The following is a 27068-nucleotide window of genomic DNA, read 5'->3' on the forward strand; positions in this document are numbered from 1 at the left end:
CGTCAATGATATCTATAAGCCTAATAATCTGCGAAGATCAATTATTGGATACGCATGTGACATGTAGTTACATGTTTTATTTATCTGAAAGAAACAGGTTAGTATTAGATTCCTTACCTTAGAATATCCCCAGGCGTCAGTCTGGATCCGGAAACTTTTGCGTAGCAGTACCCCTGCGCGTCGGTAGGCGTCGTCTGCAGGCGGCTCCGCGTCGTCGGCGTCGTGCACCGTGATGACGTCGCTGGAGTATATAGACGCCGCCTCCGCGCGCTGACGTCAGTTCTTCTTTTTTCCGCGCCAGTTAGCGCAGATCCGAAGAGCAGTACTCCGGTCTTTTGACCAAGTTTTGTTAAATTTAACTCTTTCTTCAAGGTGCCGGTAGGATGCCCGGGTTTAAGTGTTGCGACGGGTGCGACCGAATGATGTCGGGCACCGACCACCATCGACTCTGCCTCCGGTGTCTGGGCGCGGACCACGACGTCGAGTCCTGCGTCGACTGCCGGGCCTTGACAGGTAAAGCTAGACGGGAGCGGTCCCGCAAGCTGCTCGAACTCCGAGTGTCGGCCCCGCGTCGAGAGCGGTCCCGGTCCGGTCGGAGGTCGAGGGAGCGGTCGAGGGAGCGCTCGCGGAGCCGCCATGAGCGCTCCGGGAGTCGCCACCATTCCTCCGGTTCATCAGGTAAGCGCAAGAAGTCGGGGCGTCGTCATCGTACCCCCGACTCCCCCCGACGCCCGCGTGATGCGGCCGGGGGTTCGGGTGGCCCCACCCCCGCGGCCCCGCGTGGGTCGCCGACGCCGTCTGCCCCATACCCGTCGGTCCCTGGGGAAGGCGCGTCGCGCGAGGAGATTGAGGAATTCCTCATGGCTATGAGGGCGATGTCTCCTCCGGCGGGGCCTACGGCGCCTGCGGGCCCGTCGGTCCCGTCTGGGAGCCCGGGCGGTTCGGGTGCACCTGCCCCGACGCCGCCGAGTGCTCCGGCCCCGGCGCCGCCGGCGGCTCCGGCCCCGGCGGGCCCTTCAGGGTCGTCGCCGGCTGGTCCTCCGGCCTCTCCGGCGCCGATTCCATTGGGGCAACCCGTGGTGCCGCCTCCGCGCGGCGCCGTGACTCCGCCGTCGGTTCCGGCCGGCGTCGGGTCCCCGGCGCCGGCGCCGCGCGGCGCCACCCCCGATCCCTCTCTGACTCCTGACGCGGAGTCGGACCGGCGTCGTCCGACGCCGAGTCCGGCGCCGTTGGGGCCCATTGGCTCCGAGGAACCGGTTTATATCGTCGACTCGAGCTATGGCGACGAGGACGAATATGGAGAGGGTTGGGAGGGGTCTGAGGACCCTTTGTCACGAGCCTGTCAGTATGATGTTGACTGGGTCGGTGACTTAGGTGAGGCCAGTGGTCTGGACGAGTCGCCCAACCCTGGGTTTGTCTCGCCTTCCCCTGTGGCGTCGGAGGCGGGGGCTGCCTATTCGGTGGTCCTGATGCGGGCTGCCACGGCCTTGCGCCTTGAGCTCCCCGTCGCTAAGGTGAAACCTAACATCCTCACCGAAGTATTTAAACCGCAGTCATGTCCTCAAGAACCTCTGCTGCCGTTTAATGAGGCCCTGACGGATGTCCTTTTGGGCACCTGGTCCAGGCCCGCTTCCGGTGCACCGGTTGACCGAAACGTTGCCAGGCGTCACCGTCCGTGTTCGGACGACCCTGCCTTCCTTTCCACCCATCCCTCCCCGGAGAGTCTGGTGATCCAGGCCTCCACTTCCCAGTCCGCATTCCCGTCGGCTCCGCCCGATCGGGAATCGAAGCGATATGACCAATTTGGCAAGAAGGTCTTTTCGTCTTTGAGTGCTGGACTGCGGTCTTGTAATACCGCATGCCTCTTGGGCCGCTACACCCACTCTCTGTGGGACACGGTCGCGGAGTGTCTGCCGCAATGCCCGCAGGAGGTGCGGGACAAGCTCAACCAGGCCTTGGTTGAAGGCCGGGACGCGGCGAGGTATTCAATAAGGTGTGGTCTTGACACGACCGACTCGCTGGGACGGGCTATGTCCACGACGGTGGCGATTCGTCGCCATGCTTGGCTGCGATCCGCCAACTTCTCGCCGGACGTCCAGAATGCCCTCATGGACATGCCCTTCGATGGCAGTCGCCTGTTCGGTGACAAGGCGGACAACGCGCTTGAGCGCTTCAAGGACTCCAGGGTCACGGCCAAGTCCTTGGGTCTTTCGACCCAGCGCCAGCAACCGGGTTCGTTTCGCCCCTTTCGTGGCCAAGGAAGGGGCGGTCCCACGCGTGCTGCCAGCCACGCGCCGCAGAGCGCTCCCCAGCGCGGTGGCGGCCGTGGATTCCGCCGTGGTGGCGGTAGAGGGCAGCGGCGAGGTCAGTCCACACCTCCCCCCGCAGCAGCCTCCAAATCTTCCTAGTCCGAGCTTTCGGGCCCATGTGACGCCAGTGGGTGGCAGGGTTCGCCATCACCACTCCCGCTGGCGCACAATTACATCGGACAGGTGGGTGCTGCAGCTCGTCCGAAGGGGCTACTCCCTCCCCTTCGAGTCCACTCCTCCACCCATGCCACCGCAGAACCACCGTGTGTCGGGGGACCACTTGACACTTCTGCAGGAGGAAGTTACGGCCCTCTTGGCCAAGGGGGCCATCGAGCGCGTTCCTGGGCCAGAAGTAGGGTGTGGTTGCTACTCCCACTACTTTCTGGTGCCCAAGAAGGACAAAGGGGGCCTCCGTCCTATCTTGGACCTCCGGGACGTCAACGGCTTCCTCCGGAAGGAGAAGTTCAAGATGTTGGCTCAGGTCTTGGCTGCTCTAGACCCACAAGACTGGATGGTAGCGTTGGACTTGCAGGATGCGTATTTTCACATCCCCGTCCTGCCGGCCCACCGGCGTTACCTGCGGTTCACGGTAGGCCACGAGCACTTTCAGTTTATCGTGCTCCCATTCGGCCTTACCAGCGCCCCACGGGTGTTCACGAAAGTGATGGCGGTGGTCGCAGCTCATCTGCGCCGGTTAGGGGTTTCAGTCTTCCCCTACCTCGACGACTGGTTGTTGAAGGCGGGCTCGCCCCAAACAGTCGTCCACCACCTTCAGATGACGGCAGACCTCCTGCACGAGCTGGGGTTTTCCATCAATGTGCCGAAATCACACCTGTGTCCCTCTCAAAAGCTCCTTTTCATCGGAGCGGTTCTCGACTCGGCGCAGTTTCGGGTTTATCCTCCGGAACGGCGGGTCCGGGATATTCAGGCTCTGGTTCCCATCTTTCAGCCGTTATCCCGGGTTTCGGTCAGGTTGACGCTGCGGCTTCTGGGGCTGATGGCCTCCTGCATCCTACTGGTGCATCACGCCAGGTGGCGGATGCGGGCTCTGCAGTGGGACCTGAAGTTTCAGTGGGCCCAGCATCAGGGCAACCTGTCTGACCATGTCCTGATCTCGGAGGGCACTGCGAGACAGTTGCAGTGGTGGCTTACGGACCGCGATTGGGTCAGAGGCAGATCCCTCTCCCTTCCCCAACCGGAGCACGTAGTTGTGACGGACGCGTCCCTCCAGGGCTGGGGAGGCCACTTGGGAGAGGCGGAGATCAGAGGCATCTGGTCTCCGGCGGAGTCCCGGCTCCATATCAACATGTTGGAGCTGCGGGCGATTCGCCTAGCACTGAAGGCATTCCTCCCCTTTGTCAACGGGAGTGTAGTGCAGGTGTTCACGGACAACACCACTGCCATGTGGTACTGCAACAAACAGGGCGGTGTGGGGTCGTGGACCCTTTGCCAGGAGGCTCTGCGCCTCTGGCAATGGCTGGAACGTCAGGGCGTGACTCTGACGGTTCAACACCTGGCAGGTTCTCTGAACGCCAGGGCGGACGAACTCAGCCGTCGGTGCTCGGTGGATCACGAATGGCGTCTGAACTCGGACGTGGCGAACGGCCTCTTTCAGCAATGGGGAGAGCCTTGGTTAGATCTATTCGCCACAGAAGAGAACGCGCAATGTCATCAGTTCTGCGCGTTGGAGTTTCCAAGACGGCACTCGCTCGGCGACGCCTTTCGGCGCGAGTGGAGTTGCGGTCTGTTGTACGCCTTTCCGCCTATACCACTTCTGCCCAGAGTGCTGAAGAAGATCAGGCGCGACCGGGCCCAAGTTATCCTTGTGGCTCCGGACTGGGCTCGAAGGTACTGGTATCCCGAGCTACTCAGCATGACAGTCGGTCCCTCGATCCGCCTGCCCCTTCAGGAGGACCTTCCGTCGCAGCAGCAGGGGACGGTCCTCCACCCGAACCTGTCCAGTCTCCACCTCCATGCTTGGAGATTGAGCGGCGACAGTTGAGGCCATTTGACTTGCCTCCTGCAGTCTGTGATGTAATTCTGGCAGCCAGGCGTCCCTCCACAAAGTCGGTATACGCCTGCCGGTGGAACAGATTTGTGGCATGGTGCACAGCAAAGGCTGTGGATCCCCTTTCTGCCCCTCTTTCTGAGGTTCTCCTCTTCCTTCTTTCCCTTGCCCAGCAGGGCTCTGCTCTGGGCACTATCAAGGGCTATCTTTCTGCCCTTTCCGCCTTCTTAAGGCTACCTGATCAGCCATCTTTATTCAAGTCCCCTATTGTATTAAGATTCTTGAAAGGCATCACGCACATGTATCCACCTGCTCCGTTCGTGATGCCTCAGTGGGACTTGAACCTGGTTCTGACATTCCTGATGTGTGCTCCCTTTGAGCCACTTCATTCCTGTCCTCTCCGTCTTCTCACTTTAAAGACGGCCTTCCTGGTTGCCATCACCTCTGCCAGGAGAGTGAGTGAGCTCCAGGCTCTTTCTGTTAAACCTCCTTTCTTGTCTGTTCATCCTGACAAGGTGGTTCTTAGGACTAGGCCTTCTTTCCTGCCCAAAGTAGTTTCTGCTTTTCACATCGGGCAGTCCATCACCTTACCCTCCTTCTTCCCGCCTCCGCATCCTTCAAAAGATGAGGAGCGGCTCCATCGTCTGGACCCAAAACGTGCGCTTTCATTCTATATGGATCGCACACGCCAGTTCCGGGTGGATGACCAACTGTTTGTTGGCTACGTGGGCGAGAAGAAGGGAAGGGCGGTACAGAAACGAACCATCTCTCGGTGGGTCGTCCTGTGCATCAAAGCATGCTACTCTTTGGCTCGGAAGGAGCCTCCTGTTGGGTTGAGGGCCCATTCCACTCGGGCCACGGCGGCTACTACTGCCCTGGGCCGGGGAGTCCCTTTGCAGGACATTTGCCAGGCGGCTACGTGGGCCTCGCTGCACACCTTTGCGAGGCATTACTGCCTGGACAGTCAAGTCCGGAGGGATGGCTTCTTTGGCCGTTCGGTCCTCCAGGACTTTCTGGTGTAGGTTGTATTGGTTTGCAGACCCACCTCCGGGGTTGGTATTGCTGGGGTATCTATTCTAAGGTAAGGAATCTAATACTAACCTGTTTCTTTCAGATGAACAAGTTACTTACCTTCGGTAACGATATATCTGTAAGAAACAGTAGTTAGTATTAGATTCCTTACCGCCCCACCCGTCCTCCCCGTTCTGCGAACTGATACCTAGGGTTAAGGTCATCCCTTTCAGGGCCCTAGTTTCAAATGGCACCAGTGTTAGTTCTCACATGGCTCTGCGTGTTCTGGCGCGGAAAAGCTGTGTGCAAAGAACTGACGTCAGCGCGCGGAGGCGGCGTCTATATACTCCAGCGACGTCATCGCGGCGCACGACGCCGACGACGCGGAGCCGCAGGGGACGCCTGCAGACGACGCCTACCGACGCGCAGGGGTACTGCTACGCAAAAGTTTCCGGATCCAGACTGACGCCTGGGGATATTCTAAGGTAAGGAATCTAATACTAACTACTGTTTCTTACAGATATATCGTTACCGAAGGTAAGTAACTTGTTCTACGGTTGTGCATCATCACCTGACTATGAAACAAGGTAGGAGCTTAGTTGCTTATTTTCTGTTTTAAGTTTGAGGACTAATTGTTTTTACCGTTGTATCCATAGGAGAGCTTATGGATGGCAGACGTGGCCTGGTCCCTTCAAATTTCGTGGAACGTGTTTCCGATGATGACCTGATGACTGCCCAGCCTCCTGAAGTCGGTGAATTGTCTCGCAGCTCCTTTCAGGACACCAGCTTTATTAGTAGTTGCAGTGTGGAAAGGAGCGATCTCCCTGAGGAAGAAGAAGGAAGCTTAAGCCCACTTTTGAATGGCTTGCCAAGAAACAGTGATGAGCAAACTGATGTTTCAGACGTGCCTTACCCTAGAAAGCTCACACTCGTCAAGCAATTGGCAAGGAGCATTGTGGTGGGCTGGGAGCCGCCCCTGGTTCCCGCTGGTTGTGGGAGTATTCAAAGTTATAATATTTACTTGGATACAGAATTGCGCCAAAATGTACGATGTGGATCACCAACGAAAGCCTTGCTGGAAAAGCTTGATCTAAAAACAAAGGTGTATCGTGTATCTGTTCAAAGTGTGACGGAGAATGGCAACTCTGATAGATTGCGCTGTACACTTCTAGTGGGAAGTGGCTATTCCATTGCACCTGCTCACATGAGAGTTCGAAGCCTTACAGCCACGTCTGCTGAAATCACCTGGCAACCTAGCAATAGCAATTACACACATGCAGTGTACCTCAATGAGGAAGAGTGTGGCCTGGCAAAGGCTGGAACCTACTGGTATGTCTTTAGGAACTTGAGGCCCAGCACGCAGTACAACTTGAAAGTGGAGGCCCGGCCACATCGGACACCTAGGGCACTTTCTCCAGAAAGGCGGGAGAATAAATCTACAGTGATGCAGCTCACAACTCCTTCAGCAGGTATTTAATAAACAAGGTTTGGATAATGCAAAGAGTACACGTATAGTGGTTGGTTGTAATGCTGCATCAAAAGTGTGTTTCAAATTTCCATGAGATATTTTTCTCTAATCTATCTGGAATTGCATCTCTCTGTAAACCTCCATTATTGGCCACTTTCTCTATCCCCTGCCCTTCCCCCACAACTTATTGAGTGGATTGTGGAAAAGTGAAAGAAAAGAAATGCAGCTAATAAAAATAAATATGAAAACATTTAGTACGAATAACAATTGGGGGGGATTTTCTAAGTTAAGGAATCTGAGGCTAGACTATGTCTCTACCAGATACATAGTTACAGAAGGTAAATAACTTGTTCGTTTTACTGACCTCTGCTGGTTGTTTTCTAACAAGAAAGTTAAATAGAGGCAGTTGCCAGGAAAGTAAAAAAAAAAAAAAAAGAACGTCCCTCAGCAGAAAGCCACCTCTGATGGACATTTACTATCAAGACAGGTAAATACAGGCAGTTGAACAGAAAAAAAAGTCCCTAAGCGGAAGCAGACAAGCCCCAGGGTTAATCACCTGAGCCCACATATTACAGTCACATATAAGTATATACTAAAGTATATACAAGAGGTCTTGAATGCTCGACCTAAAAATGAGTGCATGCTCCACGCCTTGCTGTGGCACTGGGTCACGTGGCATGTCATTATTGACTAAACATAGAGAGGACTACCCTGAAAGTTGGAAGAGAACATAATGACATCTTGGCCCCTGAATATGGCTCAAGATATTATTCTCGGTTTCTATGGTGCATCTCTTTCACATAAAACAACTTTTGCAAGAGCAGAGTTAGGGACGTCCAAGTAATGGAACCACAGCTATGACATTCCTCCCTGATGCTTCTGGTACGGAACAAAAGCTCAACTAAAATAGTAGGCTTATAATAGTTATACATTAGTAATAATTTACTTTTTTATACAAAGCTGCATGTTTTTTGGATACTTTTATGCGTTATTTCTAAGCAGCATGTTCAACCTTTGTTACTGTGACCAACGTTAATGTTACTCAATTTTCTTCCAGGGGATACTCATCAATATTAACCCCTTGGGCGCGGCCGCGATTCTGCGCCTATGCGGCACATTCTGATCGCGGGTGCGGTCATGACGGCCGGGAGCCGTCATCAGCACACGAGCACTGTGTGCCATAACGGCTCCCAGCCGTCATCAGCATAGAAGGGGTTAATATGCACTGAATAGTCCCACCCACGTGCGAGGACCCCGGAGCAATAACAAGTTATGTGCATATACCTACATATATGTATATCCACACACAGCAAACTCCTTCTAGACCTCACTTGACCCTCGAAGAGTGGCGTGCACGCCGGCGGAGTCAACCGACAAATTAATGTCCCAAAATCACTCAAATCAGCGCGCTCTTAGGAAAGTAGAAACAGCAACTCAGAGGGTGTCTTTGTTGTTTAATTCACAACACATTTTGCCAAAGGAAAGGCTTGATCATGTGAAAGTGGCAAATACCATACACAACGTAAATACGGCACGGATCAGTGAACATAGAAATGAGACTCGTCTCATCGTATTGGACATAATGTTTCAACATGAGTACATTGTGAATGCAACTCCTGTCACAGCTCATAGTTTGTCACATGCATTGGAAATGAATAAATACATACATCATATAGAAACAGAGTACAAAAAATAATAGACAAATGTCTACTCGTTCGTAGAATGCCTCAATATACTGCAACTAAGTCTAAAATAGAAAAGAACACAGTAAGCGAGCAAATGTGGCCAAAAGTGTACATATTCTGAGTGTGGTCTAACCCGGCAAGAAGTCATGTGACCAACAAAAGCAGAGACCCGACTGCCCAGGAATGCGGGACGCATCCGGCGTGAGTGTCTCTGAGGTTGCTCAATAAAGTTATGTTGAAATGACATGCAAGCCTGCTCAGAAAAGAAATCAAAATAAATCACATCTATACAGGGTACAACAAAAGTGAGGCCTGAAGTGGCAAATGGGATCTAGTCCCAAAGAAATGAGACGTACACTGGACAAGGGTCCATGTAAGGCAGTGCCGGCAACTGCCTGACATTACTGTGGTATAGCCCGAAGTATCACTGGAGTCACGTGACCAGGTTACGGTGAGTTAGGCAGGGTGACAGGGAATGATCAAAGGGAGCGGTATTCTGTGATGAATATCAACAAAAGCAAGTCCACAACACATGTTGTTACCCGTAACTAATTAGTGGTCATGGTGAATGCAGGAACGTCCTGGTGCTCGTGAAGAAGAACAGAAAAGAAAGGGTGGGACGCCCGTGAGTGTTGGTGACTTGGGCCCCTTCCTTTCCTCCTGTAAAAAGAACAAATAGAAAGAACAAGAGTTAAAAAACAGGATAAAAATGACCTGTCACAAAGTTACGTTAATACATATTGCAAAACAATAAAAACTTGGGCACAGAACTGGAAACAAGTTACAAAAGGAATGGAAGATCGTGAGGAACATTCGCAAGTGACACACATTATTCTTTCAGCTGTATTGGTAAATCCTCCTCTTAGTTCAGCCCCTCCACCCCCCTCCCCGGAGACTTAGTTTGGAAGTCTATGATCAACTTGGACTTCCTTTGTCTTAATTTGAGGACCCTATTGCCTCCCCTGGGATTTCTTGCAATTTCTTTAAAGATGATGTAACTGAGATCCTTGATGTTGGAAAAATGATTCTCCCTAAAATACAGGGTATTTGGGGTAAAAATTGGTAATGGCCCGAGTGTGCTCCAAGATTTGTTTCTTTGCCATGCACGTAGTGCTCCCAATGTACCACTTGTTGCACGTGCATATTATGGCATAAATTTCTAATGTGGAGCTGTTTCTTCTTCCCCGGACCTCTGGATAGTACAAGTCACTCCTGAAGTCTCTCCAACGGATGCAGCTCCTCCAATTAACATCTCTGAGATGGCTGGGTAGCATACGAGAGTGGAAGATTTGGAAAATTCCCAGGCTGGATTATACGCCTAGTAGATCAAGGTCTCCATCATACAATCAGTTCATTCGTCTGGGGGACATGAACGGCGTGCCACTCCTCAAAGGTCGTCACCTTTGGAAAGGCGTAGATCAAGATCACCTAGGAGTCTGTCTTCAAGAACTCGCCACCGCTCTCCTAGAAGGCATAGCCACAGATCTTCGTGATCTTCAGACTCCAGACCGTCGAAAGCAGCCTACTCTCCAACTCTCTTCTTACCCCAGTATTGGAACTTTCATAGATTCCCATGCTTTTGTATCATTCCCCGTCATCGGACTGGGAGTCTCGGTAATAAAAAATACCATAGTAGTAGGTACAAAAGAGAAAGGAAAGGCCTAGGCCTCATTCCCTTTTGTAGCATATCAGCCTCTTTTTGTAAAAGAGACCAAACTCTAGGCATCAGCCAATCAGAAGAGCCTCACCCTTAGAACCTTCCTGAAGGAACCTCAGAGCCTTAGATTTTCTACCGCACGTTGTGCTAGGGAGTCTCCATTGAGCTCTGCTCTATTTTCAACTCTTTCTAAACCATTTCTACAGTTATTTCTTCAGGATTTTCTTCAGAATACTTCAGCAAACTCTCTCTTTCTTCAAGATGTCTGAGGTTGAGAAGAAGAAAGCCCTTTTCAAACCCTGTTCCACCTGTGGGAAGAAAAGGCTTTTTGTGGAGGATAAACACAAAGATTGCATCTACTGCCTTTATCCAGATCACAAGGCTGAGGACTGTAAGATTTGCCGCACTCTCTCCACCAACACCTTGCGAGATCGTGCTGGAAGACTTCTTACATGGCTGCAGAGGCAGAAGGAAAGGAAACATGGAATTTCCAGTGATGAGGAAGAGTCTGCGTCATCTGCTTCCTCAAGAAGGTCAGTGAAAAGGGGTAGAGGTTCCCCATCTTCCTCTGTGGGGCGCCCCTTAAAGGCTTCAAAGAAGACCCCAAGGGAATCTGATGGCCGGGGTTCAGGAAGTTCCCCTCACCACAGTGGGACTGACAAGTCAGAACTGGTTTCGCCTCCTAAGGGTGAGAAGACAGACCCAGCCTTCAAAAACCCTCCTCACATTCTTCAGAGAGGAGTTCCAAGTCCTCTACGACGAAGACTTCGTCGACGGTGGCTCCGTCGACGACGAAAATGAAGCCCAAGATACAATTGGACCCGTCGACGGGCTCGCCGACGGGAGCGTCGACGACGAAACCTACGTCGTCGTCGAAGAACAGCTCGTCGACAGCAGGGTCGACGGAGAGTGTACCAACGACATCGTCGACGAAGACGAAGACAACGTCGACGAAGAAACCATCATCGTCGACGGCGATGGCGACGACGGCAGTGTCGTCGACGACGTCGACGAGAGTGTCGACGACCGTGTCGACGACGGTATCAACGACGGTCGTGTCGTCGACGAGTGCATCGACGACGACCATATCTACATCGACGGCGGGCTCGTCGTCGAGGGCGTCGACGTCAACATCTGGGATTCCTATATCGTCGACGAGAATTTCTCCTGCGCCGACGGAACAACCGACGATACTGGCTGCGGAGAGACGGGTGACGATTTCTTTGACAAGAATCACGCCTGAGATGACGTCCCCGAGAAGGGTGACTTCTTTACCACCCACTATGCTGTTGGACCAGGAGAATTCTGAAGGAGACGGACAGGATGGTTTTGAATATGCCAATAGTCCATCTCAGCTTCTCATCAAGAGTCAGGACACGGACTCAGAGGAGGCACCTGGAATTTATGGAGGTACCTCCACCCAGGCCCCCGGCAGTAATTCTATCAAAGCATCTGCGTCTCTTAAGACTCGAAGCCCAACTAATGCTACGCAAAGGGGCGATAGAGCCGGTCCCTTCCAACCAACAGGGCCAGGGATTCTATTCCAGATTCTTCCTGGTACGAAAGACGCTGGAAACATGGCGCCCCATTCTGGACCTCAGGGAGCTAAATACCTATCTCATCTCCCTGTCCTTCCGGATGGTGTCCTTGCAGGACGTTTTCAAGATGGTCAGCCCGGGGGACTTCATGGCCACGCTCGATCTGGAGGATGCGTACTTCCATGTCCCGATTCACCCAGCACACAGAAGGTTCCTACGCTTCACAGTAGCCGAGAGCCATTTTCAATTCAGGGTTCTGCCGTTCGGCCTTCGCCTCTGCCCCAAGGATTTTTACAAAGGTGCTGGCACCAGTGGCAGCATTTCTGCGAAAGAACCACTTCCAGGTCTTCCCTTACCTGGACGATTGGTTACTAAAGGCCCCGACCAAAGCATTGGCGCAGGACGAGGTGCAGGCTTGCACCAATCTGTTCCAAAATCTGGGTCTCACCTTGAACAGAGACAAATCCATGCTGGTGCCCTCAAGGAAAGCACGGTTCCTAGGAGCAGTGTTGGATTCAAGGCTCTCGAGGGCGTTTCCTACTCGAGAAAGGATACTGAAACTTCAACTATTGGCACAAAGCCTTCGAAGAAAAAGGTGTCTTTCTGTCCGCAGCTACAAGTCGCTGCTAGGGGTGATGTCATCATGTATTCCCCTGATTCCGCACTGCAGATTGAGGATGCGTCCACTGCAGGAGCAACTAGACCTCCAGTGGCAGCAAGTCCACGGATCGTTCGACGACAAAGTGATTGTCACTCGAGAGATGAAAGAGGCAGTACTTTGGTGGTCGCATCAAGAAAATTTATGCCACGGTCTATCCTTCGCAAGCGTTCCATCACCTCACATACTGACGACGGATGCGTCATTGGAGGGATGGGGAGCAGTGATGTAGGATGTGCAGATCAGCGGCCATTGGTCTCCACGCGACCAAAAGCTACACATCAACCTGTTGGAGCTGAGAGCGATCAGGCTAGCGCTTCAAGCCTTTCTTCCGCGTCTCCAGGGTTCACAGGTGCTAGTCAGGAAGGACAACACCACGGCTATGCATTATGTGAACAAGGAAGGAGGTACGAGGTCACTTCCCTTGTCGCGAGAGGCTCAACAGATTCTGGAATGGACAATCCTTCACGGAATTTCTCTAAAGGCGGAGCACTTACCAGGGGGCGCTAAACGAGGGCGCCGACAGACTGAGCAGACTCACTTCTGTCAGTCACGAGTGGGTGTTGAAACAACAGGTTCTGGATCGGCTCTTTCGAGCATGGGGCACACCAGAGGTGGACCTATTTGCGACGCCAACCAACAAGAAGTGCCGAGCCTACGCCAGCAGGTTCCACCATCAAAGCTCGTTGGGCAATGCCCTCTCAATACCCTGGACGGGGGGATTTCTTTATGCGTTTCCACCAATTCCCCTGATTCCACGCCTCATCAGGAAACTGAAGACGGAGCCATGCAAGCTGATCCTTATAGCCCCGGCATGGCCGAGACAGTTTTGGTACACCGAACTCCATCTGCTATCGCTAGTTCCTCCAATAGGTCTGGAGGCTGTTCCGGATCTCCTGACAATGTCCGAAGGACAGGTTTGGCACCCAGATCCAAGGTCATTACACCTGACGGCATGGCTCCTGACCAGCGAGAATACATGAATGTCCCTCTTTCCAAGGAGATCAAGGACATCCTTTCCCAGGCAAGGGCGCCTTCAAAAAACAGGACATACAGACTTAAATGGAAAAGGTTCTGTATTTGGTGCAAACAAGAAAAAGTTGATCCGTTCACCTCAAAACCTCATCAACTCCTGCCTTACCTACTCTCGCTAGCTAAGTCTAATCTGTCCCATTCTACAATCAAAGTCCACTTGGCGGCAATTTCGAGATTCAGAAGATCTGATTCTGGTCCTTCGCTATGGTCCTCAAGAATTGTCAAGCAATTCCTCAAAGGCCTGTTCAGGGTCTATCCGCCAGCGAGATCTCCTCCTCCGACGTGGCATTTGAACTTAGTCCTGTCTCAACTGATGAAGGGTCCTTTTGAGCCGATTCACCGCTCAGACCTGAAATTCTTGTCATGGAAGCTAGCTTTGCTCTTGGCCCTTACTTCCGCGAGGCGAGTGGGGGAGTTGCAGGCCCTTACTGTCCAAGAACCGTTTTTGCAGTTCAAAAAGAACACAGTCATTTTGCGGACGAACCCCAGGTTCATTCCTAAAGTTCCTACAGACTTTCATCTAAATGAGCCAGTGATTCTAAAAACATTTTTTCCGAACCCAGTCACTCCAGCGGAAAAAACATTACACACTCTGGATTTACAACGATGTCTCAAATTCTACATTGACCGGACCAAGGACTTTCGAAAGTCTACACAGTTGTTCATTGCCTTCAGCGGTCCGAACAGAGGTCTTCCTCTGTCCAAACAGGGCATCTCAAGATGGATTTCAAGTGCTATTCTGCATTGCCACAAGATAGCAGGAAAACCTCTGGTGGGCAGGATCCGTGCTCATTCAACGAGATCAGTGGCATCTTCTACAGCCCTCTTTGCGGGGGTGCATATCAAGGACATTTGCAGGGCTGCTACCTGGAGCAGCGTGCACACGTTCACTAAGCATTACTGCTTAGAGTCATTGCAGCAGGATGACGCAGCAGTGGGCCAGGCTGTCCTGAGAAACCTCTTCAAGTGATGGGTGAGCTTTCCTTTCTATCCCACCTTCCTTGGGTAACACATTTTGTATTTCATTTCTAATGTTATGATGTACTTATTTACAAAATGTGTTCATGATGGTTTACTGCTTGCTATTCTGATACAAAAGCATGGGAATCTATGAAAGTTCCAATACTGGGGTAAGAAAACAAGTTACTTACCTGTAACTTTGGTTCCCCAGTATTGGTAACTTTCATAGATTCCCATGCGCCCACCCACCTCCCCGGGGAAAGCTCAGCCTTCAGCAAGTAAGGTGTCTAGCACACAACGGCTACGAAAATCTGAGGCTCTGAGGTTCCTTCAGGAAGGTTCTAAGGGTGAGGCTCTTCTGATTGGCTGATGCCTAGAGTTTGGTCTCTTTTACAAAAAGAGGCTGATATGCTACAAAAGGGAATGAGGCCTAGGCCTTTCCTTTCTCTTTTGTACCTACTACTATGGTATTTTTTATTACCGAGACTCCCAGTCCGACGACGGGGAATGATACAAAAGCATGGGAATCTATGAAAGTTACCAATACTGGGGAACCAAAGTTACAGGTAAGTAACTTGTTTTCTTCACCACCAAGTAGAGTGTCGCCTATTGATGACATCGTTACTTTCAACGACGTCTTGTGTAGAGGGGCGGCAAAACTTAATGTAGAAATGCCTGTCTCTGTCCCTTCCACATTGGTCATCTTCGAGACCCTTCATGATAGGTCTGCATGTAGGCCTCTGCGGCCTCTGGTTTCGGGTATGATAGAGCCTGCTCTTCAAAAATTCCTGACTCCAGCATCGGTGGGAGCAGCTCTGTCACAGATCATTAAGAAGTACAAGGCTCCTGAGCAGGACCCACTCTTTTTGAGAGCTGACCCTCCTCCTGATTCAGTCATCGTATCAGCAGCGAGGAAAAACTAGACGGGGCAGCATCGTCTGCAGTACCTCCAGATAAAGATTGTAAGTCCATGAACTCCATCGGCAAGAGGATGTGTAATACATCAGCATCCTATTTGAAAGTGGCCTGCCCCTCAGCTTTACTGGGTTGTTATGACCGTTCTCTGTGGGACTCTCTGTCACGCTTTACAGCGAAGCTTCCGAAGGAAGACAGGCAGAACTACCAGGAGATCCTTCAGTAGGGGGATCTGGTCGCCAATCAGGTCATAAGTGCTGCGGCGGACGCCTCTGATCTCGCTGCCCATGGATATTCACATGGGATCTGTGCCCGCCGCTTTTCCTGGATGAGACTGACTGGTTTGAAGCCAGAGGCTCAACATCGGTTTCTAAATCTTCCCTTCAATGGTACATCTCTCTTCGGCTCTAACGCTGATGACTAAATGTCTAGAATGAAGACCGAACTAGACACTGAAGGCGGTTGGTCTGGAGAAGAGGAAGGACTTCAGACGACGCTATTCTCCCTATGACCGACGACAATATCACCAGATGGGTTCAAACATGTCAGTGGTCTTCCCAGCTGCATCAAGGAAGATCCCAGTTAAACCAGTGTCTTCCTGGTAGAGGACAAGGAGGAATCTCCAGACAATCCACAACTGCTGCTATGCAACAACAGAAGCAGTGAGTGCTTTCTTCCCCTAGCTCCGTTACCCACTCCGGTTGGGGGGAAGTATCCGTTTTTATTTGGAAGAGTGGACCAAAATCACACTAGACAAGTGGGTGCTCAATATTGTGAGGGATGGGTACTCCATCAGGTTCAAGTCCCCGCCACCTGCTGTTTCTCCTCAGAAAACTGTCATCCATGGCATAAGTCTTCTAAGGGAAGAAGTTTCTGCTCTACTCCGAAAGGAGGCCATCGAAGAGGTCCCATGGCATCAACATCGTCAAGGAATTTACTCCCGATACTTTTTGGTCCCAAAGAAAGGTCCAAACAAGGAGTTCAGGGCTATACTAGATTTATCTATCGACTTTCTACCCTAACAATGGTATGATGCCACCTGAACTCGTAACATTCGAGAAATTAGTACTTGCAGGAATAGACGCCTTCAAAAACAACAAGAAATAACATACCATATAATATCAGCCTAGAAGTACCTAAAGCCCTAGAGAGTCTTAAAACTGACAAGTCAATCATATTGAAGCCGGCTGACAAAGGGGTAGGAATTTTTGTCCAATATCGAAAGGACTACGACACAAAGATTAACAAACAAATAGGAGAAGAGAAACATTACAAAAAACTAGAATATAACCCGCAGACAGCAATCACTCAGGAGATTTTAAGCATCACAACAGAAGGTAAAGAACAAGGCTTTCTAACCAAGAAGGAATTTGAATTCCTCAATGTAGAGCATCCTAGAACTCCTGTTCTGTATACCATCCCTAAAATTCATAAGAGCACCACAAATTCTACAGGACGTCCCATCCTCTCTGGATGTGGGTCAGTCCTAGAACCTATTGGCAAATATATTGATTTCTTTATTAAAGACTATGTTCCGCTACAAGACACATATGTTAGAGACTCTATGCACATGATTAATCTCGTAGAAAACAGACCTTACAATATTGAGACAGATTGGCTAGCTACATTGGACAATTCCTCTCTCTACACTAACATACCACAAGAGGAGGCTATCACAGTGATAACCAGCCTTATAGACACAAGACCGAGACCCACACTAGTGCCTACCCAATTCATTGTTTCACTACTACGTATTGCATTAACACATAATTACTTTGTCTTAGGTGGTACCTTTTATCAACAATGCTCTGGTACAAGTATGGGAGCAATTTTTGCTCCAAATTTGGCAAACATATACATGCATTATGTAGAACATCAATTTGCCCTCAGCTACGCCAACATATACCGCCCCAGTATACAGTGCTGGAGGCGGTACATTGATGATATTTTTCTAATATGGTCTGGAAGTGAATTGAGCTTCAATGAGTTTGTGGTGTATTTGAACACAATACAGAGACATCTCATCTTTACCTCCACCATACACAAATCCAACATTGCCTTTCAAGACTTGAACATACAATACAAAGCAGGGATATTGTATACATCTCTATATAGGAAACCCACAGAGCGAAATACACTACTCGCCTACAATAGCCAACACCCACGAGGGCTAAGGGATGCCCTACCCTTCGGGCAGTTTCTTCCACTGCGCCACAATTGTACTAAAAAAGAGGATTATGTGAGAGAAGGGAACACATTAAGTAACAAACTACTGGCTAGACGCTATCCAAACAGGCTAATAAGAAAATCTCTCAAACAGGCCGGGTTCTGCCCAAGAGAGACGCTACTAGCTCCCAAAGAAAAATCTGTCAACAACAAACTGATCTGTGTAACCACCTTTGGGGTACACACCCAACAAAACCGCAAATTAGTCACAAAAAATTGGCACATCATCAAAAGTATAGATCCTAGCATTGAGACTCCCATGTTTGCCAATGAACGGGGTAAAAAGATTGAAGACCACTTGATTCGGTCCTCACTAGAAGACTCCACTCCCACCGTCGGATCACTACAACCCGCCTGGGGCCTACCAGAAATAAAGGGTTACTTCAAATGTTGTAACTGTGTGACATGCGCTTTCACCATGAATACAAAAACATTTGACTACACGAATGTCAAAAACACGCTAGAATTTTTTGCCAACTGCAACATGAGAAATGTGATATATTGCATAACATGTCCGTGTTGGTTACTCTATATCGGCCAAACTCAACAACCTATCAAAGCAAGGATTGGGCAGCATCATAGCCAAATTCGACATTCAGTAGCCAATGGTAAATCATTTTTCCAGTAAAATCACGCAGCTGATGATGTAAGGTGGCAAGTAATTGACAAAGCAGCCCCCCGAAGAGAGGAGGGGATCTCACACATATATTACAACAGCTTGAATGTAGATGGTAGAACGCACGGACTCCATCACCCGAGGGCTCATTTCGGCTGAAGAATGGCGTGGATTTGTGACGACACTAAGGGTCTTAATCTTTAGCTAACTGTTCAAATTATCCTAGAGACTAAATTGTCACCAATCAAATTCACAGTTGTCCTTAGTGGACCCAAACACTAGATACATGACTTACATACAATGGACAGGCAATACATAGCACGATTTGCAATCACTCTCATACCAAAGCTTTCCACCACAGGTGATGAGAGCCCGTCCACTATGTGTATCAGACCATACTTTACCCTTGAATACACCATGGAACTAAGTGTGTCGCCAGTTACATCGCACATGCGTGCATCTATGGACACTTGTCAAGCCAATAGTAAAGCATTTTATATGAAGCTATACTTAATCTAGAATCCATATTGAAAAACTACACCTGGTCTGCATTAAATGTATTGTAACTTGAAATTGTTTTGTAAATCGTAGATTGAACGCTTCCTTGAAGTAATAGCAGTTTGTCACGACATATGCCTGTAAGCACAGTTATTATTATTACATGTAGAGTATATATACTTACATTTTTTAACATTGACGTGCGAATGTTGCCATAAATGTAATGTATCAATATCACGGGTATACGAGAACACACCCGTCTTGAGACAACATTGTAGAATTCACACCTTCAGACCTAATACTAGAAACCGCATTACACATGCCACGATATCTCTATGCCACTGGCGACTGTCCATTGCATCCTTACGCCCCATGAACACAGTCTGTCCTTCATCTCCATTCTTTGGTGGATCGATGTGCAGAACCGCGCAGCCTAGGCTGCTCTAGAACTCGACCATCCACGGATGGGAAAGATGTCCTTATAAACGCCGTAGAAACCACTCGGCTCTTGTCATTATACCGAGCTACGGGAGTAACACTTGTATGCTCCCTATCATCGCGGGAGATCACACGTGCAGACACTTCATCTGCAAGGTAAGAAATGCAGACTAAGCAACGGAAGTCCTAGTACTTTTGCCCAGCCACAACAGATTACATAATCTGTTTGTCATCTTTGCAGATTCCATTTTTTATGCCACTACAACACTAGAAACGCACCCTGAATCTTCCGGTGCACGAAGAACCTACGGTGTTCGGTTTCTCTCCCTGCCAATTGGCGCTCACACTCACCCGTTCGGGTAAGTGGGCCTTGGAATGAGTCATACATTCCGCTGTCTGTAACATAGCATTAAGGGCCAGATGTAGGTATCCAAATTCCGGTCTGTAACGGCCGAAAATACCGATTTTCGGCCGTTACCGACCGGTATTTGGATACTGAGATGTAGGGCATGAAAAAATACAGATTCGGTAATTTTACCGAATCAGTAAATTTACCGATTCGGTAAAATTACAGATTCGGTAAAATTACCGAATCTGTATTTTGAAATGTAGGCAGCACTGTAAACAGTGCTACAGGGCTTTAAGGATTTGTTATTTACCACCAACTATTAGTTGGTGGTAAATATCAAATTCCTATGTAAACGCAAATATGTGCATTTACACCTGTGCCCTTAGGGCATGTGTGTGTGCCACATGGCACACAAGCACTAATCAGGGGTGCAACAGGGCGTCAAAGTGACACCCTGCCACCCTTGACTATTTCACAATTTTACCGAATCGGTATTTACCGATTCGGTAATTGACATTCATTCATCTTAACGATTCGGTAAAAAATACAGAATAATTACCTACATAGGTTTTACCGATTCTAAAATACCGAATCGGTAAAATTCGGTATTTTAGAATCGGTAAAACCTTTTTACCTACATCTAGCCCTACGTTCTTACGGCTACATTCTTTGTCACACAGCACCCTCACCTGTTTATACCTGACTGCAGACTAACCTCTGAAGTGCCATCCGCCGTTAGCACTGTCGACCACTACCCTCACATGGGGTAAGTTCTAGTTAAAGTACAAAATGGATTGATAATTTATGCTCTACATCAACAAACAGTCTAACTAGCCTTGTTTCCCTATCACACTGTATTTCCTTCACTTGTACACACGGTGACACTTCTCACACCAGACAGTGCCCAATATCTTTCAGGTATTTTGCTTCATATGCTACTCCCACACATTCCAGCATTACTGTTTACCATTAGCCCAGTACTGACACTATCCCTTCATTTTCTTATGTGTCCCCACTATTATAGGTCCTGGAGAGACCCTTCATTCGCACACAGGGTCGACTATTAGAAAAGCAAACCACTACACAGCGCTTGTTTATTGTTTTTAAAGTGCCGATTACATTATGTATACTTGATAACGGTCACATTTGTGTTTTAAAGGAAACCATGTAAATATGTCACAAAATACGCCACTTTTGTTATAGGTTCCTTATACTTTCCCTGGGACGCCATTCACCATTGTGATTTTTTGCTATTTGTATATGTTATTTCATTTTTTGATTATGTTAACATAAATTGTTTACCGCAGAGGAAACCCTATGTGTATTATTGTCGCTCTCTCTCAGATATCTATTGCTAACTCGTATCATTGCCATCGTGCATTTTTTCTTAATATTATCAAGTAGTTACGTGTCCGCAGGAGCCGCTGTTTCTTAGTTTAACACTATACTAGATCTAAGGCTACTCAACAAGTTCGTTCTGAGGGAGAGGTTCAGAATGCTGACGTTACATCAAATAATCCTGCACTTACATCAAGACGATTGGATGTGCTCTATAGATCTTCAAGATGCCTATTTCCACATCCCAGTCTCTCCAAAGCATCGGAAGTTTCTAAGGTTCCAGATTCCATCAGACCACTTCCAGTTCACGGTCCTGCCTTTCGGGCTGAAGTCAGCGCCTCACACATTCACGAAGTGCATGGCAATAGTAGCTGCATTCTTAAGGAGGAAACAACTCTTCGTCTACCCTTACCTAGACGATTGGCTTCTCAACAGTGCGTCTCTAACTCTTCTACAGAAACACCTCTCTTGCTGCATTCATTTTCTTCATCAGTTCGGTCTGCACGTCAATTAAAAAAATTCAATCCAACTCAGAGGATCTATTACCGAGGCGCAATTTTGGAGTCTGTAAACGCAATAGCGTATCCTTCGGAGGAGAGACTATCATCCCTTCTCCCCAAATGCCAGACCCTCCTGAAGATACCTCATCCCACGGCCAGGCAGGTTTAATCTCTACTGGGTTTGATGGCCTCTTGCATTTTTCTAGTTCCAGGAGCCAGACTTCCCATGAGACCTCTACAGCAGACTCTAGAGGATCAATGGTCGCAAATCTCCAATCGCTGGGAGGACACTATAACTCTGTCTCTGTCTGTCCGGTTCTCCATCAAATGGTGGATGCGACGGACTCATCTCCTGATAGGAGTACCCTTAAAGGACAAACTGCCCAAGCAGACTCTGGTAACGGATGCGTCCTTTCAGGGATGGGGCACTCATACGGCGTCGCTTCAGATCCAAGGAATGTGGTCAGAGAGAGAACAGCTATACAACATAAACATGCTGGAGCTCAGAGCGGGGCATCTGGCTCTCAAGGCGTTTTTTCCTTCCATCAAATCGACTGCTCTGATTGTTCAGACGGACAATACATCAACGATGTACTGCCTAAGCAGACATTTCGCAGAAGCACACGACTGGGTGCTAAAACAAGAAGTGGCGCAAGACATCTTTCACAGCTGGGGAACACCAGACATAGATCTCTTCGTGAACGCAGAAAACGCAAAATGATGCATGAAAAAATACAGATTCGGATACTTTTACCGAATCTGTAAATTTACCGATTCGGTAAAATTACAGATTCGGTAAAAGTATCCGAATCTGTATTTTGAAATGTAGGCAGCACTGTAAACAGTGCTACAGGGCTTTAAGGATTCGTTATTTACCACCAACTATTAGTTGGTGGTAAATAACAAATTCCTATGTAAACGCAAATATGTGCATTTACACCTGTGCCCTTAGGGCATGTATGTGTGCCACATGGCACACAAGCACTAATCTTCGCCTCCAGATACCCCATACTGGCGCATATGGAGCTGGACGCGGCTCGTGGCTTCCACTCGGGCCACGGCGGCTACTACTGCCCTGGGTCGGGGAGTCCCCTTGCAGGACATCTGTCTGGCAGCGACATGGGCCTCGCTGCACACGACAGCCAAGTCCAGTGAGATGGCTTTTTCGGCCGTTCTGTTCTCCAGGGCAAACACTAACCTGTTTCTTTCAGATGCACAATTACTTACCTTCGGTAACGATATATCTGTAAGAAACAGTAGTTCGTGTTAGATTCCTTACCGCCCCACCCATCCTCCCCATTCTGTGAATCGACATCTAGGGTTAAGGTCATCCCTTTCAGGGCCCTAGTGTCATGGCACCAGTGTCGGTTTATATCATGGCTCTGCGTTCCTGGCGCGAAAAGCTATGTACAGAACTGACGTCAGCGCGCTAGGGCAGCGTCTAAGTACTCCGACGTCATCCCGGTCTTGACACGGTTGCTCCACTACAACTAAAAAGAGTGTCCGCAAAAGATTCCAAACCTTGGTATATTGGTAGCTGAACATCAGTTGAGATCATCTCCTTCCCTGAACACCTCAGGCTCTCGAGATCTTAGAGGAACAGATACTACAAAAGTATCAGAACTTTTAAAGTACATTTTTTCAGAAGCCAGCTGGATCAAGCCAGCAACCGACCCAAAAACATTTTGAACTCAGGGCAGGGGCGCACATTGCCTTCCAGACTACTGTTCCTTTGTGCCACCCGAGGCACTTCCCCAAACACAACAACTCATGGAACTTTTTCAAAACTTTTGAGGAAAGTACCATTTAAAATGTTCTAAAAACACTCAAACCACTTCAATAACCCTCTACCTCCCAGCTTCTTCAAGGAGATTATTCATGCAATACTCCCACTTTGGACCAAGATTGTTAATGCCTCCCTCTGTCAAGGCACTGTCCCTGACTCCCTAAATTCTGGTCAGTTTTCCCCCATCCTAAAAAAATCCAAATGCTGATCAAACTGACTTAAACAACTTTAGACCTATCTCCAATATTCCTATCTTGGAGAAACTCTTTGAAAAATGCGTTCACATCCATCTCTGTAACCACACCTATCAGTTCCGTTTATTACCCCAATTTCAATTTGGTTTCTGTCCAGGGCACAGCACCAAATCAGGTGTGGCACACATAGTGTACAATGCCCTAAAAATGCTGGATCAGAACCAATCCTAACTTTGAATTTACTGTGACCTATCATTGGCATTTGATTAGGTGAAGCATGGCAACTTACTAGACCTTATGGAATACCGGATGGGGTTATCAGGATCATTCCTTAACGGGGGACGTGGCCAAGCAGGCAACAATGGCGGTCGTGCCTTGCTGATGCTCCTTACTGGGCGGACTAATCGTCTGCTTTCCAGTGTCGGCCCTGGTGCAGAAACGGGCGTCCAGGCTCTGGAAGGCTCGCGGCCTCTGCTGTTGTGTAGGGGCCCCAGCGGGAGAGAACCAGAACGGCGAGTTGAGCCCAAAATGGTGCCCGGCGCCCACGAACAAGGAACCTCCTGAACAGGACAGCGAGGATTTGACCTGCCTGGGGACGCACGCCCCTCCTTCCCAGACGGTGAGCGGTGGGGGGAACCCCCTGGGGTGGCCTACAGCCATGGAGTGGGTGTGGTACCTCCCCACAGCCGAAGCTTTCTTAGACACTTGCCTGACCCTAAGATGGCGGTCATTTAGGCCACCTGGATCCTTGAGGCGGGCTTTGTCTCACCAGCCAGGGGCCCACAGACAAGGACACACAGTACGCACCCCATCGGCCCACAGATCTTGGGGGTGTCGCTCCGCTCTGGGCCCCCTCCGGCTGCGCAAGCCACTTCCGGACGTGGACGGCGAACGAGGCGGGGGGGGCTCCTGCACCCAAGGCGGCAGGGCCCCGCTGAGTGACCCCTATGGTGCTCACCAGAGGGCACGACGGACTGGGGGAATCACCCCCCAATCGAACACCGGGGCGCCCACCCAGCCCAACAGCGCAACAGGAGACGGTGCCCACCCTGATTCAGCGACAGAGATGACTGGGCTTTACAGGGATACCGCTGACGCCTGCACCTCCACACCCGGACCCAAGAGCGGAGGGCGGGGAGACGTCCCAGGACGCGCCATGGACCACCCAACACACCACGGTGCCAGAGACCGCGCCAGAAAATATGCCTCAACCCAAGTCGGGGATCAAGTTGGCAGCGACCCCGTCCGAAATGTCCATTTTGGACAAACTAGTCCGCGTTTTGGCGGCCATCGAACTCTCCAGAGCATCTTTGGAGGAGAGACTAGGCACTCTAATGACTGACATCAGCCTCATCAAGGATAACCATCGGAAGCTGGCTGACAAGGTCCACGATGGGGAAAAGATCATGGCAGATCTGCAATCTACAGTCAAGAACCAACAAAAGACGATGGGGGATGTCCTTTCCCGCCTATTCAACGTGGGGGAGCAAATGGTTGACCTAGAGGGACGCACAAGGCGCTGTAACATTTGGGTGCTCGGACTGCCAGAGGGGATTGAGGGGCAAGATCCGGTGGGTCACATGGAAGCATGGGTGAAATCCTTCACTCTAACCTCCGACCGGTCGGCCTTTTTCTCCATTGAGCGTGCCCATAGAGTCCCGGCGTGCAGACCCCAACCAGGAGCACCCCCCGGCCGATGCTAGCGAAATTCCTCCACTTCAGAGACCGGGATGCTGAACTCAGAGAGGCCAGACGTGTGGGCCCCTTCTGGGTCGAGGGCAAGCTGGTGATGGTCTTTCCGGATTATGCCAGAGCGGTGCAACAGCAGAGATCGCTCTTCCTAGAAGTGAAGCATCGACTCCGGGCCAATGACATCCAATATTCCCTACTATTCCCCACCAGACTTAAAATTATCTACAAGGACTCTACTTTATTTTTTGCATGTGCGGAGGTAGCCAGGGACTGGGCGGACCTGCACTGCCCGCAACTACCCGGATGAGGAACTGAGCGGAGACAGAGCCACAGGGCGCCAAGACCCAGAAAACGTCTTCCAAACAAAGGGCGCAATGGCAAGAACACTTCGGCGACGAGCCCCACGCAAGGCTCCCAGATCTGGAGCAAATCATGCAGGAGCTCCGTGACGCCCTGCGGGCTGTGACAGCATTACAAGCCTCGCCGCATTCAGATGACCTGCACAGTTCCCCGCGGCTGTTCTCGGCGGGCAAGGACGATAGCGACAAAACATCATCCAAGGGAGACTCGATCACCCTACCGCAAGTCACCCCCCAAACAGCGGATCTCATAAGTTAGAGGCCGATCAAGATAACATGACTGGGTCTTCCAGGGAAATGCTCTCTCCAGACTTTCGCACCACACAGATGCAGTATAGCCCTATGGTGAACGGGTCGAGGATCCCCTTTGCCATCGCAGCCCTCCCTCACTACACAAGTACAAATGTCCTGCATCAACTGGGGACCAGATGACACACACTGATCTTTCACAGACCCGCCCCTGGACTGTCCTCGCATACACGAACCGCCACTCCATTGTTGTTGACAGCTTGGGGTGTTCGCGCTCTCCCTTCTCCAGAGCGTTAGTTTGGATGTATCGCCCCGGCGATCGGTCCCCAGTATTGGGAACGTACCCCGACCCCAGTTCATAGTTCACCCACCCCATAGACCATGTTCTCTCCCTTCTACAGGGCAGGGGCGCACACTGCTGATTCCACACAGCTTCACACGCAGTATCTACCAGCTCGAGGTGGGGGGAGCCACCCCCCAGGGTCCCAGAGCGACCGGGACATAATATCATATCCAGTATGGCACATGGAGACTTCCAATTTTTAACCCTAAATGTTCGGGGGATGCACACAGCCAGGAAAAGTTATCCGATTTATGCATATATTAAGAGGCAGAAGGCACAAATCATATCCCTTCAAGAGACCCACTTCACTAAGAAGGAATTAGGCAAACTTCAGAAGAAATGGCGCGGCCACTTCTGTGCCACAACCTATTTGGCCTTTGCGAGGGGAGCACTGATCTGAATCCGGCCCGGGGTGCCCTTCTGCAAGACCGGTAGGTGTGTGGACTCTGAGGGCCGTTATGCGCTCCTGGAGGAGTTATTGGATTTGCAACCAATCCTTGTCGGCAGTATCTACGCCCCTAACGTAGATCAAGCACCATTTTGGCAAACACTAACAAATAAATTGGCGAGATTCACAAGCTCCTCATGGTTACTAGGAGGAGACTATAATTGCTCACTAGACCTTGCATTGGACAGGTCCCACCCTCCCACCACCCACTCCCCAGCCCACGCGCACACGGCCGCATTCCGCGCCTGGACAGCACACTGGTCCCTAGTGGACGCATGGCAGCACACACATACGACCACCAAAATCTACTCCTTTCACTCGATCCCTCACAACTTACCTGTCCGTTTGGACCGCTTCATATGCACTCAATCTCTCCTTCCACGCATCAGACACTCAGACTACCTGGGCAGGGTCATTTCAGTTCATGACGCACACATGGTTTCCCTCACATGGCGGCCGCCCGCCCCTCCGATCCCCACTTGGCGCCTCCCCAGGGACTGCCTATTGGACCCAGTGTTCCACCGCGAGCAATCAGACACTATTCAAAACTACTTTGCTGAACACACAGGCACTACACCCATGAGGTCCCTAGAATGGGACACTTTTGATGTGGTCTTACGAGGGGCGTGCATACGGCAAATTACTGTGGTGAAACAAACACGGGCGGTACTCAGGGCAGAGCAATGAATAGCACAGTTATCGAAAGAGGAGGATCAACAGGAGCTTCCCCCTGCGCAGCTGGCGTAGGACAACACAATGTACGAGGAGGCATGTGCTGATCTCAGACG

At 50.1% G+C, this 27068-nt stretch overlaps 1 protein-coding gene across 7 annotated transcripts in view; it reads left to right on the forward strand.

The window, feature by feature from the left end:
* Window positions 1-27068, forward strand: part of TSPOAP1 (TSPO associated protein 1) — a 3238928-nt gene that overhangs the window by 1921444 nt on the left and 1290416 nt on the right. For all 7 annotated transcript variants that reach the window (XR_013608584.1, XR_013608585.1, XM_078679480.1 and 4 more), the window contains one exon: window positions 5985-6797. Coding sequence is in view for 5 of the 7 variants with exons in the window: in XM_078679480.1 (XP_078535606.1) it covers window positions 5985-6797 (813 nt within the window). In the remaining 2 variants the exon portion in view is untranslated. The remainder of the gene's footprint in view (window positions 1-5984; window positions 6798-27068) is intronic.

This window comes from Lissotriton helveticus, chromosome 3_1, assembly GCF_964261635.1.
Source record: "Lissotriton helveticus chromosome 3_1, aLisHel1.1, whole genome shotgun sequence".
In the NCBI taxonomy this organism is placed as follows: Eukaryota; Metazoa; Chordata; class Amphibia; order Caudata; family Salamandridae; genus Lissotriton; species Lissotriton helveticus.